The sequence below is a fragment of the Somniosus microcephalus genome, chromosome 2 (genome assembly GCF_052327205.1).
Source record: "Somniosus microcephalus isolate GS21.2 chromosome 2, FLI_Smic_1.0, whole genome shotgun sequence".
Classification (NCBI taxonomy): Eukaryota; Metazoa; Chordata; class Chondrichthyes; order Squaliformes; family Somniosidae; genus Somniosus; species Somniosus microcephalus.
In genome coordinates this window covers 239,240,507-239,260,735 of record NC_140988.1, presented here as the reverse complement: position 1 = coordinate 239,260,735, position 20,229 = coordinate 239,240,507, and the positions used below count along the sequence as shown (strand labels likewise).

At 45.7% G+C, this 20,229-nt stretch overlaps 1 protein-coding gene across 1 annotated transcript in view; it reads right to left on the bottom strand.

Annotated features, from left to right (window-relative positions):
- The window catches only part of LOC147123308 (uncharacterized), a 134,122-nt gene that overhangs the window by 7,096 nt on the left and 106,797 nt on the right, over positions 1 to 20,229 (bottom strand). The window contains exon 3 of the mRNA XM_085965789.1: positions 5,406 to 5,628. Coding sequence (XP_085821915.1) covers positions 5,406 to 5,628 — 223 coding nt within the window. The remainder of the gene's footprint in view (positions 1 to 5,405; positions 5,629 to 20,229) is intronic.

Below are 20,229 nucleotides of genomic sequence, written 5' to 3'. Positions count from 1 at the left end.
CTGGACGGCCAGCTGGTGGCGCCATCCAAGGAGTATAAATACTCGGGCGTCGGCCCCAGCTTTTCAGGGACATTTTGTGAGACAAGGAACTAGTGAAGTACAACTAGACCTCCATGTTCTGAAACAAGTTGATTAAAGCCTTGCTTTATGCTCAAACCAAGTGCGCAGTGAGTTTTATTACGTCACTGATCATCCTGATCATCATCATCATCATCATCATCCTGATCATCATCATCATCATCCTGATCAACATCATCCTAATCATCATCACCATCATCCTGATCATCATCATCCTGATCATCATCATCATCCTGATCATCATCATCATTGTCATAAATCTCATCATCGAGAAACGACCTATGAAATAACACTGGACGGCCAGCTGGTGGCGCCGTCCAAGGAGTATAAATACTCGGGCATTGGTCCCAGCTTGCCAGGAACATTTTGGAAAGACAAGGTGCTAGTGGATACAACTAGACTTCCATGTTCTGAAATAAGTTGATTAAAGCCTTGCTTTATGCTCAAACCAAGTGCGTAGTGAGTTTTATTACGTCAATTTAATCAACTTAATATCGACTCCATGTTTTGGCTGATTTCGGGAAAAGCCAGCTACGACTCGAACCATAGAAGGGAACTCAGACAAGTAATCAATCCATCATGGAGAAACTACTCAGCCCCGCCCGTCTTGACCTGGACCGGAATTCACTTATAGCTGCTAAGGTATGGAAACACTGGTACCGTACTTTTAGCAACTTCCTCAGGGTGTGTGGTGAAAATGTTCCTGATAAATTAGAAATACTTGCTAATTATGTATCCCCTCATGTGTTTGATTATATCAAAGCCTGTGTAGACTATGACACCGCTATCCAAATACTACAGCAGCTATATGTCAAGTCCCCAAATGAAATTTTTTCTCGACATCTACTGGCCACAACTCGACAACAACCCAGGGAATCACTTGACGAATTCCTTCAGAAACTTCGCAGGCTCAGCAAGGATTGTAATCTTAAAGCTGTTACAGCTGAGCAGTACCAGGAGGAGTTAATTCATGATTCCTTTATTAATGGGATTGCGTCTCGCTTCATACGTCAGCGTCTGTTGGAGAATAAAACCCTCAAGTTACCAACTGCCTATGACCAGGCATGTTCTCTGGACTTAGCAAAGAGGAATGCAGACACCTATCTTTTACCACGTGCACGGGCTGCTGCTATCTCTTTTAGTGACTCTTTCAATAGGGCTCGGGCGGAAGCCCTCACGGATGACGACTCCAACCCGGCTGATGGCAACCCTACCCTAGAAACCTACACTGATGACGACCCCGCTCTAGCGGCATCCTGGCAATCTGGAAGGAAGTGTTTGTTCTGTGGAGGAGCATTCCATTAAAGGAAATTTTGTCCTGCTCGTAACACGACCTGCAATCATTGCAGCAAGAAAGGTTACTTTTCTAAGGTATGCCAGTCAAGAGCCGCTGTTAGTAAGAAAGGCCACTTTTCTAAGGTATACCGGTCAAGAGCTCCTGTTAGTTTTGCAGCTACTATCTATAAAACTGCTCCTCCCCCAAGAACCACTACTAAGGTTACAGCTGTCAAGGGTAAAATTGCCCCTCCTCCCATAACAGCTGTTTTTCCCCAAAGTTCGTCCCATGCAGCCACGAAGGTTTCGATAAATGGACACATTTTGAGTGCACTAATTGACTCATGCAGCTCTGACAGCTTCATTAGTGAGCGGGCTGTCAGAAAGTTAAAACTGCGTATTTACCCCTCGGACAGGGAAATTGCAATGGCTCTGACGACACTGACCACCAATTCTTCCAGCTTTTGTCTTGTCGACCTTATTCTAAATGGCCGCACTTATTTCTCCACCCGGCTCGGGGTGCTCAAGAACCTATGCAGTGATGTGCTCCTGGGACAGGATTTCCAGAAACAACACAAGAGACTCACTTTCGAGTTTGGAGGGTAAAAGTTAGAGCTTACTATTTCCAAAGTGCTGTTTTGTGCGCTTTCGGCGGCTTCGCTCGACGAGCCCTCCTTGTTTGCCAATCTTTCCCCCTGATGTAAGCCCATAGTCACTAAATCACGACGTTTCAGCCGAGATGATCGAGCCTTTATCGAGGCAGAAATCTCTCGCCTTCTAGCTGACGGTATCATTGAGCCATGTTCATCTTCCTGGCGGGCTCAAGTCATCATTGTTAAAAATCCTCTGAAGCAACACAAAAAACGTCTTTGCGTGGATTACTCGCAAACTATTAACCAGTATACTGACCTGGATGCCTACCCACTACCACGCATCGATAACATGGTCAATAACCTTGCCAACTACAAGGTATTTCCAACTTTTGATTGAAAGAGCGCATATCATCAAGTACCGTTAAAGGACTCTGACAAAAAGTATACGGCCTTTGAGGCCAATGGTCGGTTTTACCAGTTTTGTCGCCTTCCATTTGGGGTTACCAATGGGGTGGCCGTCTTTCAACCGGCAATGGATAGCCTAGCCAAACAGGAGAACTTAATGGACACTTTTCCATATCTAGATAATATCACCATTGCTGGTCATAACCAGAAGGAGCATGATGCCAATCTCCAGAAATTTTTTGACGTTCTCCGTCGTCGCAACTTAACCTTAAAGGAGTCCAAATCTGTGAAATCAGTACCATCAGTCAACATCCTTGGCTACTGGGTGGGCAACGGTGTCATCAAACCGGATCAGGAGTGACTTAGTCTGCTTCAGGAGCTCCCTCCCCCTATGAATCTCGGCTCTCTTCGTCAGGCACTCGGCATGTTCGCCTATTATGCGAAATGGATAGCCCACTTCTCCGACAAGATCCAGCCCCTGCTTCACGTAAAGTCATTTCCATTGGAGGCAACGGCTATTTCAGCTTTAAACCTCCTCAAGCTACAACCGGAAAAAGCCACGCTTCGTTCCATTGATGAAAATCTTCCTTTCGTGGTCGAGTGCGATGTATCGGATGTGGCGATCTCTGCTACCTTGAATCAAGGTGGTCGACCCGTTGCATTTCTGTCCAGAACTTTGCAGGGTAGCGAGCTCCATTATTGTCCTGTCGAGAAGGAGGCTACGGCCGTCATCGAAGCGGTACGTAAATGGAGTCATTTTCTCGCTCGTCACCATTTCACACTTATAACCGATCAGTGCTCCGTTGCCTTTATGCTGGATAACCGGAAATGCACTAAGATCAAGAATAACAAAATACAACTCTGGCATATGGAATTGGCTGCCTTTGGATACACCATACGTTATCGACCCAGCAAAAAGAATGTGGACCCGGATACCCTCACGTGGGCATTCTGCTCTTCTATGTCAACTTCGACTCTGGTGGATCTTCATACTGACTTATGCCATCCTGGCGTTACCCGTATGTTGCACTTTGTGCGATCTAAAAATCTCCCATTTTCTATGGAAGATGTGAAAAGAACTTGTTCCACCTGTAAAATTTGTGTGGAGTTGAAACCGCAATTCTTCCGTCCATCGGATGGCTCGCTCATACACGCTATGCAGCCTATGCAGCGACTCAGCATTGACTTTAAAGGGCCACTGCCTTCCTCAACGCGGAACACCTACTTACTGACTATGGTGGATGAATATTCATGCTTTCCCTTTGCTTTCCCCTGTCCCAATATGCTTACTTCCACAGTGATCAAATGCCTCGATCAAGTCTTTTCCCTTTGCGGCATGGCCAATTTCATCCACTCTGATCGGGATCCCTCCTTCATGTCAAGCGAACTCAAACATTTTCTCTCCCAATGGGGAATCGCCACAAGTAAAACAACACCGTACCATCCCATCAGTAACAGACAGGTTGAGAGATACAAAGCTGTCATATGGAACGCTGTTCGTCTTGCGCTGAGGTCACGCAATCTACCAGACCAGCAGTGGAAAACTATGCTCCCTGACGTGTTGCATTCCATCAGGTCTCTCCTTTCTACTTCTACCAATGTCACACCTCACGAGTGATTCTTCAGCTTCCAGCGTCGCTCCACCCATGGGATGTCTCTGCCATCGTGGTTGGCAGCTCCTGGCCCCGTGCTGCTCCGAAGATTTGTCCGATCATCTAAAACCGATCCTCTAGTCGATGAGCGAGAACTTACAGACATCAACCCCACGTACGCCCACGTGCGGTACCCGGATGGCCGGGAATCCACCTTCTCGCTCCAGGACCTGGCTCCCTGTCCGATCGGTTCCGCGGACCCGACTGATGGAGGGACCCGCAGGGATGAGGCCAACTCTTTATGCTCCCCTAAGGATGACGCCCTACCTGGGACATCGAGGGATCTGCCGGCTGCCCCGCCGGATGTGCTCAGGGAGCCGAACGCTCCCCGTGGTATGGCCACCCCGGGCCAGGATGCCAGTCAATCTCCAGCTAACCAATGGGATAAAGCCAGTTCTGCACCTGTGGGGACCCGCACCTGGAGTCACGAACTCCCCAGCCTCCCTCGGGTTGATCAGAGCAACACGGGCCCTGTCGATCCACCGGCACGGATCAAGCGGCCCAGGGACCAAGACATGGTCCGGGGAGATGTGCCTTCTGGCCATAAACAAAAATCTAAAAGACTGCGGCTATTCGTGGTCCGCCTAATCCGTTAAGAGGAAGTCGTCGGATTTCCAAATCTTTTAGGCAGGAAGAATGTCATAAATCTCATCATCAAGAAACTACCTATGAAATAACACTGGACGGCCAGCTGATGGCGTCGTCCAAGGAGTATAAATACTCGGGTGTTGGCCCAAGCTTGCCAGGGACATTTTGTAAAGACAAGGAGCTAGTGGATACAACTAGACTTCCATGTTCTGAAATAAGTTGATTAAAGCCTTGCTTTATGCTCAAACCAAGTGCGTAGTGAGTTTTATTACATCAATCATCATCATCATCATCATCATCACCTGATCATCATCATCATCATCATTCTGATCATCATCATCATCATCCTGATCATCATCATCATCATCCTGATCATCGCCATCTTAATCATCATCATCATCCTGATCATCATCATCATCCTGAGCATCATCCTGATCATCATCATCATCATCCTGATTACCATCATCATCATCATCCTGATCATCATCATCATCCTGATCCTGATCATCATCATCATCATCATCATCCTGATCCTGATCATCATCATCATCATCATCATCATCATCCTGATCATCATCACCATGATCATCATCCTGATCATCATCATCATGATCATCATCCTGATCATCATCATCATGATCATCATCATCATCACCCTGATCATCATCATCATCAACATCCTGATCATCATCATCCTGATCATCATCATCATCATCCTGATCACCATCATCATCATCATCATCATTATCCTGTTCATCATCATCATCATCCTGATCATCATCATCCTGATCATCATCATCATCCTGATCGTCACCATCATCATCATCCTGATCATCATCCTGATCATCATCATCATCATCCTGGTCATCATCATCCTGATCATCATCATCATCATCCTGATCATCATCATCCTGATCATCATCATCATCCTGATCGTCATCATCATCATCATCCTGATCATCATCCTGATCATCATCATCATCATCCTGGTCATCATCATCCTGATCATCATCATCATCATCCTGATCATCATCATCCTGATCATCATCATCATCATCATCATCCTGATCATCATCATCATCACCCCCTCTTCCTCCTCCTCCTGCTGTTGTAGCTCTCCTCCTCCTCCTCCTCCTGCTCCTTCTCCTCCTCTTCCTCCTGTTGTTGTAGCTCTCCTCCTCCTCCTCCTCATGCTGTTGTAGTTCTCCTCAGCTTTGTTGGATGGGCTCCTCAACGGCGTCATTAGCCACATCTTCAGGGTACAGCCCTTGTCTCCAAGTAGCCATCCGTTAAGTTGGTCTGGCAGACTGAAGAGCGGAGGCACACTAGACTGGTGCAGTATGAAGGAGTCATGGCAACTGCCAGGGTAAATGGCAGAAACATGCAAAATTTCCTTCTTGTGGTCACACACCAGCTGCACGCTGAGGGAGTGGAAGCCCTTGCGTTTGACAAAAATATCTGGATTACGATGGGGTGCCTTAAGGGCCACATGTGTGCAGTCAACGACGCCATGCACCCTTGGAAAGCCTACCAGATTAGCTAATCCAACCGCACGCGCCGTGACACTTGCTTGATCCTTAGAGAAATGGATGTGATTGTGCGCAATTGCAAAGAGGGCATCGGTTAACTGCATGATGCAAGTGTGTGCGGCTGCCTGGGAGATGCCGCTGATGTCTGCAGCTGTTCCCTGGAATGAGCCTGAAGCAAAAAAGTTGACTGCAGTTGTGACTTTGACGGCCACTGCTCCTCTGGGCTCCAGGTCTTGCTGCACCATTGCGCCGATGTCACCCACTACCTCTCACAAAAGTCTGAGCCTCCTTTGGCACTGCTGCTCACTCATGTTGCGGTAGCTGATCCTCTGTCTGTAGACCCTGTTTGGGGGGTATCTCCTGCGCCAACAGGCTTCCATGCGCTGGTCCCTTCTGGCCTGTGCAGCTTCAGGTGGGTGAGCAGCAGCTTGGCGCTCCTGTTGTTACCGCTGCTGTTGGTGCTAATGTTGTTCATGGTTCTGCTGGTGCCACGGCTGGTCTTCGTCCGAATCTGATGTCCAGGATGAAAGGAAATAAATGGCTCCCATGCTTCTGGTAGATGCCTCAGTTGAGGAATCGCTCAGTTAAGGTGGCGAGAGGGGTTTCCCAGGAGGTCACACTGGGGATGGGTGTCAGGCTCCAAACTTCCGCAGCTATGGTTATGCCTTCTAAAAGTTCCCCCAGACCTGAGACAACAAAGTCCTGCCACCTGCAAATGATGACTGATCAAATCTCCTATTTAATGGTGGAGTTGCAGTTGATAGTCAGCAATCCAATAGTGCTCCCACCAGGTTTCACCGTCGTGTTTCAGAGGAGATGTAAATCACTTGGGAAACGTGTTAAAATCAGAAAGGCCTCTCAAAATGTGATTATAGAGGCAATTTAGTGGGCCTTAAGAGCCTATCCTGCCTCTTGGAGGCGGGACGGACACAGGATCAGAAACCACGCATTTGGGAAAATTGCTTGGAGGCGGGGCCAATTTTTGCAATTTTAACACTGCACACACCTCCATTCCCGCCTCCTCGGGCCTGGCAAAATCCAGCCCATGGAGTTATACAGCACAGAAAGAGGCCCTTCGGCCCATAGTGTCTGTGCCGGCCATCACGCCCTGTCTATTCTAATTCCATTTTCCAGCACTTTGTCTGTAGCCTTGTATGCTATGGCATCTCAAGTGCTCATCTAAATGCTTCTTGAATGTTGTGAGGGTTCCTGCCTCTACCACCCTTTCAGGCAGTGAGTTCCAGATTCCAACCACCCTCTGGGTGAAAAAGTTTTTACTCAAATCCCCTCTAAACCTCCTGCCCCTTACCTTGAAACTATGCCCCCTGGTTATTGACCCCTCTACTAAGAGGAAAAGTTCCTTTCTATCTACCCTATCTATACCCCTCATAATTTTGTACACCTCAATCATGTCCCCCCTCAGCCTTCTCTGCTCTAAGGAAAATAACCCCAGCCTGTCCAGTCTCTCTTCATAGCTGAAGCGCTCCAACCCAGGTAACATCCTGGTGAATCTCCTCTGCACCCTCTCCAATGCAATCACATAATGGCACAGTAATTCGGGTCCCAACGCATGAGTAAGCACCGTGTACTCATGCGTGGGCCCGATGGAAGTGCCGGTTTTCAGCATGCACAGCGCATGCGCGGAAAACCGGCATTCCCTTTCCTCTGAACCAAGGGGTTCAGAGGTGGAACGCGTGCGCGCAGGAGTCTGCATGTGCGCGCTGAAATTCCTCTTTTTTTTACAGGGTTGCCCGTGCGATAAGGCCTCCAGTTTTTACGCGAGTAAAAAGCAGACGTAAGTACTTAGTTTTAAAAGGTAAGTGGTCTATTAATTAAAGTTAGAAATTTTTTTCCACAGGTTTATTATTTTTAAAGACTTTACAGTAAGGTAAGTGTATTTTTAGAGCCGATTTTTAAAAAAACTATTTTTTTCAAAAATTTGAATAATTGTTTAAATTAGTTTTTTTACAGTTATTAATAGTTCATTTAATTAGTGGGATTTTTAAAAACTTTTATTTGAAGTTTAAGTACTGTTTTGGGCATCCAGAGTTTTCATGAGTTTGACAGTTCTTACTATCAAACTCATGAATGAACTTTTGCAACCTCCGATTAGTTGCCCAGTGCTCACGTGATCCCAGCCGGCTCATCAAACTAACTACGCCGCTGGATCACGCAAGCACAGCGCGCCGGGAGCTGAACCGGGCCACTGACAGGAAATCCACGCAGGGCCAGGCTTCAACTGTCGGTGTGCTATGTAAGTGTAGGTCGGGGGCTTGCACCCGCGGGAAGCCCCTGACACCAATTTCTGGGCCATAGTGTGGCGACCAGAACTGCACACAGTATTCCAGCTGTGGCCTATCTAGCGTTTTGTGCAGCTCCATCATAACCTCCCTGCTCTTATATTCTATACTTTGGCTAATGAAGGCAAGTATCCCATATGCCTTTTTAACCATCTTATCTTCCTGTCCTGCTGCCTTCAGGGATCTATATACATGCACACTAAGGTCCCTCTGATTCTCTGTCCTTCCTAGGGTCCTACCATTCATTGTGTATTCCCTTGCCTTGTTAGACCTCCCAAAATGCATCACCCCACACTTTTCAGGGTTAAATTCCATTTGCCACTGTTCTGCCCATCTAACCATCCTGTTTATATCATCCTGTAGCCTGAGGCTTCCCTCCTCGCTATTTACCACGCCACCTATTTTCGTGTCATCTGCGAACTTACTGATCATACCTCCTACATTCTATATCTAAATCATTAATGTACACTACAAACAGCAAAGGACCCAGCACCAATCCCTGCAGTACACCACTGGACACAGGCTTCCAGTAACAAAAACAACCTTTGACCATCACCCTCTCCCTCCTGCCACTAAGCCAATTTTGGATCCAATGTGCCAAATTGCCCTGGATCCCATGGGCTCTTACCTTCTTGGTCAGTCTCCCATGTGGGACTTTAAAAGCCTTACTAAAATCTATGTAGACTACATCAACTGCACTACCCTCATCCACACACCTAGGCACCCCCATGAAAAATTCAATCAAATTGGTCAGACATGATCTCCCCCTGACAAAGCCATGCTGACTATCCCTGATTAATCCCTGCCTCTCCAAGTGGAGAGAAATTCTGTCCCTCAGAATTTTTTCCAATAATTTCCCTACCACTGATGTTAGGCTCACTGGCCTGTAATTCCCTGGTTTATCCCTACTACCCTTCTTGAACAATGGTACTACATTAGCTGTTCTCCAGTCCTCTGGTACCTCCCCTGTGGCCAGAGAGGTTCTGAAAATTTGTTTCAGAGCCCCTGCAATCTCCTCCCTTGCCTCACACAGCAGCCTGGGATACATCCCGTCAGGGCCTGTGGATTTATCCACTTTTAAGCCCGCTAAAACCGCTAGTACCTCCTCCCTCTCAATACTAATTTGTTCAAGTATATCACAATCCCCCTGCCTGATTTCTATGCCTACATCGTCCTTCTCCATAGTGAACACGGATGCAAAATATTCATTTTAAACCTCACCTACATCTTCCGGCTCTACACACAGATTGCAACTTTGGTCCCTAATGGGCCCTACTCTTTCCCTGGTTATCCTCTTGCCCTTAATATACATATAAAACACCTTGGGATTTTCCTTTATTTTGCCCGCCAGTGTTTTTTCATGCCCCCTCTTCGCTCTCCTAATTTAATTTTTAAGTACCTTCCTGCACTTTCTATACTCCTCTAGGGCTTCCATTGTTTTTAGTCCTTTGTATCTGCCAAAACATAGAAACATAGAAACATAGAAGATAGGAACAGGAGTAGGCCATTCGGCCCCTCGAGCCTGCTCCGCCATTTAATGAGATCATGGCTGATCATCCAAATTCAGTACCCTGTCCTTGCTTTCTCCCATATCCCTTGATTCCTTTAGCCTTAAGAAATATAGCTAACTCCTTCTTGAATATATTTAATGAATTGGCCTCAACTGCCTTCTGTGGTAGAGAATTCCATAGGTTCACCACTCTCTGGGTGAAGAAATTCCTCCTCATCTCTGTCTTAAATGGCTTACCCCTTATCTTTAGACTGTGACCCCTGGTTCTGGACTCCCCCGCCATCAGGAACATCCTTCCTACATCTAATCTGTCTAGTCCTGTTAGAATTTTATAAGTTTCAATGAGATCCCCTCTCATTCTTCTAAACTCCAGCGAGTATAAGCCCACTCGACCCAATCTCTCCTCATACGTCATTCCTGCCATCCCAGGTATCAGTCTGGTGAATCTTCGCTGCACTCCCTCCATGGCAAGAACATCCTTCCTCAGATAAGGCGACCAAAATTGCACACAATACACAAGGTGTGGTCTCACCAAGGCCCTGAACAACTGCAGCAAGACATCTTTGCTCCTGTACTTGAAGCCTCCCTTTTTTTCCTAATCCATTCTTGTATTGTATATGCCTTGACATCCAGGGTTCCCTGGGTTTGTTGGTCCCACCCTTGACCTTTACGGGAACATTTTGGTGTTGTACTCTTTCTATTTCTTTTCTGAAAGACTCCCACTGCTCTGATGTGGATTTTCCTACAAGTAACTGATCCCAGTCCACTCTGGCCAGATCCTGCCTTATATTAAAATCGGCCTTCCCCCAATTTAGAACCATTATTTCCGGTCTATCTTTGTCCTTTTCCATGGCTACCTTATATCTGACAGAATTACAGTCGCTGTCACCAAAATGCTCTCCTACTGACACATCTACCACTTGCCCGGCCACATTCCCTAGAATTAGGTCCAGTACCACCCCCTCTCTTGTAGGATTTTCTGCATGCTGGCTCAAAAAGCTCTCCTCAATGCACTTTAAGAATTCCGCACCCTCTCAGCCTTTCACAATCTGACTATCCCAGTTAATATTGGGGAAGTTGGAATCCCATACTATTATTACCCTATTATTTCTACACTTCTCTGAGATTTGCCTACATATCTGTTCCTCTATCTCCCCCTGACTGTTTAGGGGCCTATAGCATACTCCCAGCAAATTGCTTGCCCCCGTTTGGTTTTTAAGTTCTACCCATATGGCCTCAATAGAGAGACCTGCTAAGATACCATGCCTCCTTACAGCAGTAATTAACTCCTTGATTAATATTGCGAAACCCCCTCCTCTTTTACACCCCCCTCTGTGTCGCCTGAAGATTCTATACCCCGGAATATTGAGCTGCCAGTCCTGCCCCTCACTCAACCATGTCTCTGTGATAGCAACAATATCATACTTCCATGTGTTTATCAACACATTCAATTCATCTGCCTTACTCGCAAGATTCCTTGCATTAAAATAAATGCCATCCAGCCTTGCCATACTCCCTTGTGCCGTTACATATTTGCTCTGCCTTCCAGGCTGATTTGTTTTTTCCTCTATATTTGGCTGTGCATCACCCCCTACCATAGCTCCACTCTGTATCCTATCCCCATGCCAATTTAGTTTAAACCCCCCCCAACAGTACTAGCAAACCTCCCCGCAAGGATGTTGGTCCCGTTTAGGTTCAGGTGCAACCCGCCCAACTTGTACAGGTCCCACCTTCCCCAGAAGCAAACCCAGTGATCCAGGAAACTAAAGCCCTCCCTCCTGCACAAACTCTTTAGCCACGCATTCATCTGCTCCATCCTCTTATTCCTATATTCACTAGCACATGGCACCGGGAGTAATCCAGAGATTACAACCTTAGAGGTCCTGCTTTTTAATCTGTTAACTAGTGTTAGGTCCATGGTTCAGTGGATAAAGAATTACACGAATGTTGGATATAAACAAACAACAGGTCTGTAATGATCAATAACATGTCATTCTATAGTGGACACTAGGTGGAGACGTAGAGCTGTATATAGCTGTATGTATAAGCCTTACATCAGTTGTGGGCAAAATGCTGGAGTCCATCATTAAGGATGAAATAGCGGAGCACTTAGCAAATGGGGACAGGATAGGACAGAGTCAACATGGATTTACAAAGGGTAAATCGTGCTTGACTAATCTATTGGAATTTTTTGAGGGAGTAACTGGTAGAATAGATGGGGGAGAGCCAGTAGATGTGGTGTACCTGGACTTCCAAAAGGCCTTCGATAAGGTCCCACATAAAAGATTAGCATGGAAAATTGAGGCTCATGGGATAAAGGGGAAAGTTTTGGCGTGGATAGGGAACTGGCTGTCAGATAGAAAACAGAGAGTTGGAATAAACGGCTCATTTTCTGAATGGCAGGCAGTAACAAGTGGGGTACCACAGGGATCTGTCCTGGGCCCCCAGCTGTTCACAATTTACATTAATGACCTGGATCAGGGAGTCGGATGCAGCATTTCCAAATTTGCAGACGACACTAAACTAGGAGGTGGGGTGGGCTCAGAGGAAGAGACCAGGAAGCTCCAGAGCGATTTGGACAGACTGGGCGATTGGGCGGATAAATGGCAGATGCACTATAATGTGGACAAGTGCGAAGTTATCCACCTTGGGTGCAGGAACGGGAGGGCAAATTATTATTTAAATGGCAATAGATTGGGAGAGGGGGAAGTACAGAGAGACCTGGGTGTTCTTGTACACCAGTCACTGAAGGCGAGCATGCAGGTGCAACAGGCGGTCAAGAAGGCAAACGGTATGCTGGCCTTCATAGCAAAAGGGTTAGAATACAGGAACAGGGATACCTTGCTGCAGCTGTACAGGGCACTGGTGAGACCACACCTCGAGTACTGTGTACAGTTTTGGTCGCCTCATCTGAGGAAGGATGTTCTTGCCATGGAGGGGGTGCAGCGGCGATTCACCAGGCTGATACCAGGAATGGCGGGAATGACCTATGAGGAGAGACTATGTAGTTTAGGGATGTACACACTGGAGTTTAGAAGATTGAGAGGGGACCTCATAGAAGTGTATAAAATTCTGACAGGTCTAGACAGACTGGATGCAGAAGGAATGTTTCCCTTGGCGGGTGAGAACAGAACTAGAGGACATAATTTAAGGATAAGGGCTAAACCATTTAGGACAGAGATGAGGGGGAATTTCTTCACTCAGAGAGTGGTGAACCTGTGGAACTCATTGCCACAGAGGGCAGTGTACGCCAGCTCATTAAATATATTTAAGAGGGAATTAGATATATTTCTACGGGCAAAAGGGGTTAAGGGTTACGGAGAGAAGGCGGGGACGGGATACTGAATTAAAGGATCAGCCATGATCTCATTAAATGGCGGAGCAGGCACGAAGGGCCGAATGGCCTACTCCTGCTCCTATCTTCTATGTATCTATGTACTACACTACCCAGCTGTATGATATTAAGACTACATTACCCATGAGGCACTAGGCTACCCACAAGGCAACAGTCAAGATGGAAGCCTCTACAGATACTGTACCAGTCCACATGTGCTCAATAAAGTAACTAGCAAAAGCTAGCTGTGTTCATAATAAGAATGTCTATTTATTAATGAACATAAGATGGTACCAGGGTGGTGAAGATCTGCTGAAAATTGTGAAAAGCGACATGGAGAATTTGAAGCCACTAGAGCGTTTGAAACTCACAGGAAACATCGACTACAACTGGCAGACTTTTAAACAACAATTCGAACTCTACATTGCAGCCATCGGATTCGGTATGAAGCCAGATGCAAGGAAGATAGTGTTGCTGCTTACGGTTGCAGGCCCACAGGCGATAGAGGTATTTAATGCATTTGTATTTAATCCAGTGGAGAACAGAGAAAAATTAGAAGATGTGCTAAAAAAATTTGATGCACATTGCTCTCCCAAAAAGAATGAGACCTATGAAAGATACATCTTCTGTTCTCGGACACAGCAGCAAAATGAGACTTTTGATAGCTTTATTACTGATCTGAAACTGAAAGCACAGACATGTAATTTCTCTGAGCTCAAAGCATCCATGATTCATGACCAGATTGTGTTTGGTATTCGTGATAAAAAAGTCAAGGAACGTCTGTTGAGAGAAACCAAACTAAATTTGGAAAATGCGGTGAAAATATGCCAAGCCAGCGAGCTAGCTCGAAAGCACGTGAAGACTTTCAGTGAAATCAATAATGATGCGATTGTAATGAGTGATAATGCTGCTGTCGGTGCTGTGTCCTATAAGGGGAAGAAACGTGGGCAGAACAGAAATGAAAAGCAATCGGAGGATGAAACTTTTAATTGTAAACACTGTGGTTACAAACACCAGTTAAGACAATGCCCAGCATTTGGAAAAATGTGCACAAAGTGTAATGGAAAGAATCACTTTGCCAAACAATGCTTTTCAAAAGTAAAAACAACGAAAGGGCAACAAGTTAATGTAATTGAGGACACTGATTTAAGTGAGACATTTTTTGTACGAATGGTGTCATGTGACGATATCAAAAAAGATACAGAAAATGTGCAGCCCTCAGAAATGGACAATGCTGAACATAAAGTCAATGCAGTAAAAGTGGACAAATGGATGATCCCACTGCAGATAAATGGAGCATTAGTTACATTGAAACTGGACACTGGGGCAAAAGCAAACTTAATCAGTATGAGTGACATAAAAAATGTGAAAGAAAAGCCCAAAATACAGAAAAAGTCAGTACTACTGAAGAGCTATAATGGACAGAAAATAGATAGCTTAGGTGTATGCAGACTTAAAGTGACAGTCAAAGACAAAGTGCATCATCTCATGTTTTCTGTTGTGGCTGAAAGACTTGATTCGATACTAGGTGACAAAGCTTGTGAAGACTTAGAACTGGTCAAGAGAGTCTACCATATAAACTGTGCCATAAACAGACCAGATGACTCAGGTGATGAAGCAGAGAGCCCATCAAGGATGAAAATGCCAAAGGGTATCCATGTCTTCAAAAAGCCTAGTTTCTCCAAGAAGAAAGAACAAGACTTTAAGGTCAAAGAGAAGCCAAAGGAAGAAAAGCACAAAGAGGAAAAACACAAGGAGAAAAAGTCCAAAGATATAACCGCAGCAGATGTTGTTAAGCAGTGGAAAGAGAAAAAGAAAAAGAAGAAGCCTGCACCAGAGCAGGAAGCAGTTCCGGTGGATACTCCTTCTTCCCTCAGGCCAATCTTTGGTGTTCCATTAGCCTAGGCTGCTGAGAGGACTATGCTGTATGATGGGATCCAGCTGCCAGCAGTTTTTCAAGAGTGCATTGACTACATTGAGAGTTATGGCATGAAGAGTGATGGAAACACTGAAACCCTCTCCAAGCAAAGATCGCAAGGAGACCTCGATCTATACAAGAGCAGATTGATGACAATGCCGCAACTGCATCTTGTCATTCACCGCCAGAACAATCTCATGAAGACACATCAGACTTACCCATGTTGAGAAGATCCACACGTGAAGTAAAAGAGCCTGATAGACTTAATCTTTGAGTACAATGTAAAGCTTTGAAAATGTGTTGACTGTTTTGAAAATGTTTATGTTTATAGAGCACTAACAAAAGTGTTACTGATATTATCTTTATTGTTTTCTTGAAAGTTGATTGATATTGATTTTGTTAAACCTCAAAGAAAGGGGGATGTAATGATCAATAACATGTCATTCTATAGTGGACACTAGGTGGAAACGTGGAGCTGTATATAGCTGTATGTATAAGACTACACTACCCAGCTGTATGCTATTAAGACTACATTACCCATGAGGCACTAGGCTACCCACAAGGCAACAGTCAAGATGGAAGCCTCTACAGATATTGTACCAGTCCACATGTTCTCAATAAAGTAACTAGCAAAAGCTAGCTGTGTTCATAATAAGAATGTTTATTTATTAATGAACATAAGAAGGTCTTTACTGGAGGAGGGTCATCTCTAGACTGGAGTACAGAGGCATGTGCACAGCTTATATACTGGTGTGGTTACTGCCGGTACTACAGTATACAGGAGCTGTAAAAAGTAGTTCTGACTTAAAGCACATACACTACAATTCCTCCCTTTTTAGATTAATAATACCCCCTTAATATTCAAATAACAATTACATTTTTACATGTGCATTCAATAACAAAAAGTCCATTTATAGATTCAGTCTTTGGGGCGGCTTCCTGACCCTTTCGGGATAGCGCCTTTCCGGAGGTTCTTGTTCTTGGTGCAGAGGCAATTCTGACCCCTTTTCATCGGGTAATTCGTCGGGTTCCACTGCTACTGGGTCTGAAGTAGATGCTACCGGTATGTTGGGTTCATCCCCAGGTACTCGAGACATGGGGTTGACGCCTTCCTGTGACGCTAAGATCTGATCGACGTGGCGCCTCACAATGTTCTCCCCGACATCCACTGTGTACATTAATGGCCCCTGCCTTGTACATATCGTTCCGGGTTGCCACTTCTCTGTTCGATAGTCCCGGGTCAAGACTGGTTGCCCTACATTGAAGCTCCTTGTCGGCTTCTCGTTGATGTGCTGGAATTGTTTGTCCTCAACATTTCTTCGCACATTTGGTCTGAGCAAATCCAGACGAGATCTCAACCTTCTGTTAAAGAACACCATGGCCGGGGTCTGGTTGGTAACTGCATGTGTCGCGTTTCGGTAGGCTAATAAGAAATTGTTCATCTTATGCTGTAGTGGAATTTCCTCGTCGCACATGGCCTTTATCGCCTTCTTAAAGGTTTGTACAAACCTCTCAGCCAATCCATTGGTGACTGGATGATACGGGGCGGATGTGTAATGCCTTACCCCATTCCTTTTCATGAATTTTTGGAACTCGTCGGACACAAACTGTGGTCCATTATCAGAGCAGATCTGCTCTGGCAAACCGTTTCTGGCAAATATGGTCCGTAGGACTACAATCGTTTTCTCTGTAGTGGTTGAAGACATCTTTATCACCTCCGGCCACTTTGAATGAGCATCCACTGCTATTAAGTACATTGAGTCCATGAATGGACCAGCAAAATCAATGTGCACCCGTTGCCATGGAGAGGAGGGCCACTCCCATGGGTGTAGAGATCATGTGGTGGTGCATTTCGGACCTTCAGGCATCCTAAGCAGCTCTTAGATAGGTCTTCGATTTGTGGATCGATTCCCGGCCACCACACATAAGCCCTAGCAAGGCTTTTCATTTTCACTCCCCCCAGATGACCTTCATGTAGCTCCTTTAGCACTCTCTCCCTTAACTTGGGTGGAATCACCACTCTGGATCCACACATCACTGTCCCCTGGCATACTGACAGCTGTTCTCTTCTGGATGAGAATGCTGGCAACAGTGAGTCGCCATGTGTTGGCCATCCCCTCACCGTCAATTCATATACCCGTGACAGCGTCAGATCATTGCGGGTCTCCTTCTCTATATCCACGTTTGTTACTGGCAATCGTTCAATTATCGACAAAAAAAATATCTCGATAGGGTCCACTGCTGGTGCTTCCGCCACCGTAGGCAGTGGCAGGCGCGATAGCCCATCAGTGTTCCCATGCTGTTTCGTGCCTTTATATTCTATTTCATATTGATTCGCCCCTAGAAACAGGGGCCATCTTTGTAACCGTTGTGCAGTCATCACTGGAACGCCCTTCTTAGGATTAAAGATGGAGACAAGTGGTTGGTGGTCAGTCAGCAAGGTGAACTTCTGCCCATGCAGATAATGGTTGAATTTGTTTACTCCCCATACTAGGCTGAGGGCCTCCCTGTCAATCTGGGCGTAGTTGCACTCAGCTGAGGTTAGTGACCAAGACGCAAAGGCCACTGGCCTCTCCAACCCGTCTGGGAATTTGTGCGACAGCACCGCTCCAATGCCGTAGGGTGATGCATCACATGCCAAACGAATTGGTAGTGCTGGGTTGAAATGGGCCAACACCTCTTTTGATGTGATCAATTCTTTACACTTCTGGAAAGCTCATCTACGTTCGTCATCCCACTTCCATGGTACCCCTGTTTGCAGTAGGGTCTTCAGCGGGTGTAGTACCGTAGACAACTTTGGTAAGAACTTGTGGTAATAGTTTACCAGCCCGAGGAACGACCTCAGTTGTGACACATTTTCCGGTGCTGGAGCCTTGACTACCGCCTCAATCTTGTCAGGGGACTTATGTAACCCCTCTTCATCGATGACGTGGCCGCAATACGAGATCTGTTTCTGGAAAATCTCGCACTTGTGGCGATTAGCTCGTAGCCCATATTCCTTTAATCTGGCGAGCATCTTCTCCAAGTTAGCGAGGTGATCACTGTCATTTTCGCCCGTGACCAAGATGTCGTCCAAATAACACTGGGTCCCTGGAATCCCTTGCAGGACATGATCCATCGCCCTTTGCCAGATATCCGGTGCCGAGTCTACTCCAAACACCAGCCGGTTGTATTGATAGAGACCTTTATGGGTGTTGATCGTAAGGTAAAGTTTCGAAGCTTCTTCTCCCTCCATTTGCAAGTACGCCTGTGCTAGATCAGTTTTGATGAAACGTTTACCACCAGATAGCGAGGCGAAAATATCCTCAATTCGTGGAAGCAGATATTGCACCGTGTGAAGGATTGGGTTCACTGTCACCTTAAAATCCCTACAGATGCGGACCTTCTTTGGTTCCCCAGGTGTATTGCTCAACAACCTCTTCATTACAGGGATGATGGGTGTAGCCCACTCGCTCCAGTCCACTTTGGACAGTACTCCTGAACGTTCCAACCCTTCCAGCTCTGCTTCAACCGCTGGTCTGATCGCATAAGGCACTGGTCTGGCCTTCAGAAACTTTGGGCTTGCATTATCCTCTATTTTAATTGTTGCTGTTATTCCTTTTAGTGTTCCTAGTCCCTCCTGGAACACTTCTTTTGCGTCAGTTAGCATTTTTGACAGTCGTCCAGGTGTGACGTCGTCATCCTTTTTGGCCTCCACCTTCAGTGCCTGTATGGAATGCCAATCTAAATGTATCTTCCGGATCCACTCACGTCCTAGCAGTGGTGGTCCTCCATTTGGCAATACATATATATACATTTTAGGTATTTCCTGACCTTTATATGTCACTTTCACCCTTATTTTTCCTTTGGGGTAGACTTTTTGTCCCGTATACGTCTTCAAGACAATCTCTGTAGCTTTCAAGGGTATGTGTGAAAATAGCCGCTTGTAGTCTCTTTGATTTATGACTGTTAGAGCTGACCCTGTGTCCAATTCCATTTCCACTTGGACTCCGTCTATCTTGAGTGTAACCCAGATAGTCTGGTGATCATCTATTTCGGTTACATTGTGTAGTTTCAGACAACTCAACTCCTTGCTTCCGGAGTCTGTGTCACTTTTCTGTTCATCTGAACCACTGTCCATCACCTGGTGTACCTTTTTGTACTTCTCCTGTGGAGATTTCTTACTGCTGGTTTTCTTCCCAGACCTGCAGATGTAGTGATCAATAACATGTCATTCTGTGGTGGACACTAGGTGGAGCAGTGGAGCTGCATAGAGCTGTATGTATAAAACTACACTACCCAGCTATATATATATTAAGACTACATTACCCATGAGGCTAGGCTACTCAGAAAGCAACAGTCAAGATGGCAGCCTGCACACAGGAGCACAATGCTGCATCTCTACAGATACTGTACCAAGTCCACATGGCTCAATAAAGTAACTAGCAAAAGCTAGCTGTGTTCATAATAAGATAGTCTAGTTATTAATGAACATAACTAGGGTTTGGATGATCAGCCATGATCTCGTTGAATGGCGGAGCAGGCTCGAAGGGCCGAATGGCCTACCCCTGCTCCTATCTTCTATGTTTCTATGTTTCTATAACATGGTACCAGGGTGGTGAAGATCTGCTGAAAATTGTGAAAAGCGACATGGAGAATTTGAAGCCACTAGAGCGTTTGAATCTCGAGGTTAATGTCGACTACAATTGGCGGATTTTTAAACAACAATTCGAACTCTACATTGCAGCCATCGGATTCGGTACAAAGCCAGACGCAAGGAAGATAGCGTTGCTGCTTACGGTTGCAGGCCCACAGGCGATAGAGGTATTTAATACATTTGTATTTAATCCAGTGGAGAACAGAGAAAAATTAGAAGATGTGCTAAAAAAATTTGATGCACATTGCTCTCCCAAAAAGAATGAGATGTATGAAAGATACATCTTCTGTTCTCGGACACAGCAACAAAATGAGACTTTTGTTAGCTTTATAGCTGATCTGAAACTGAAAGCACAGACATGTAATTTCTCTGAGCTCAAAGCATCCATGATTCGTGACCAGATTGTGTTTG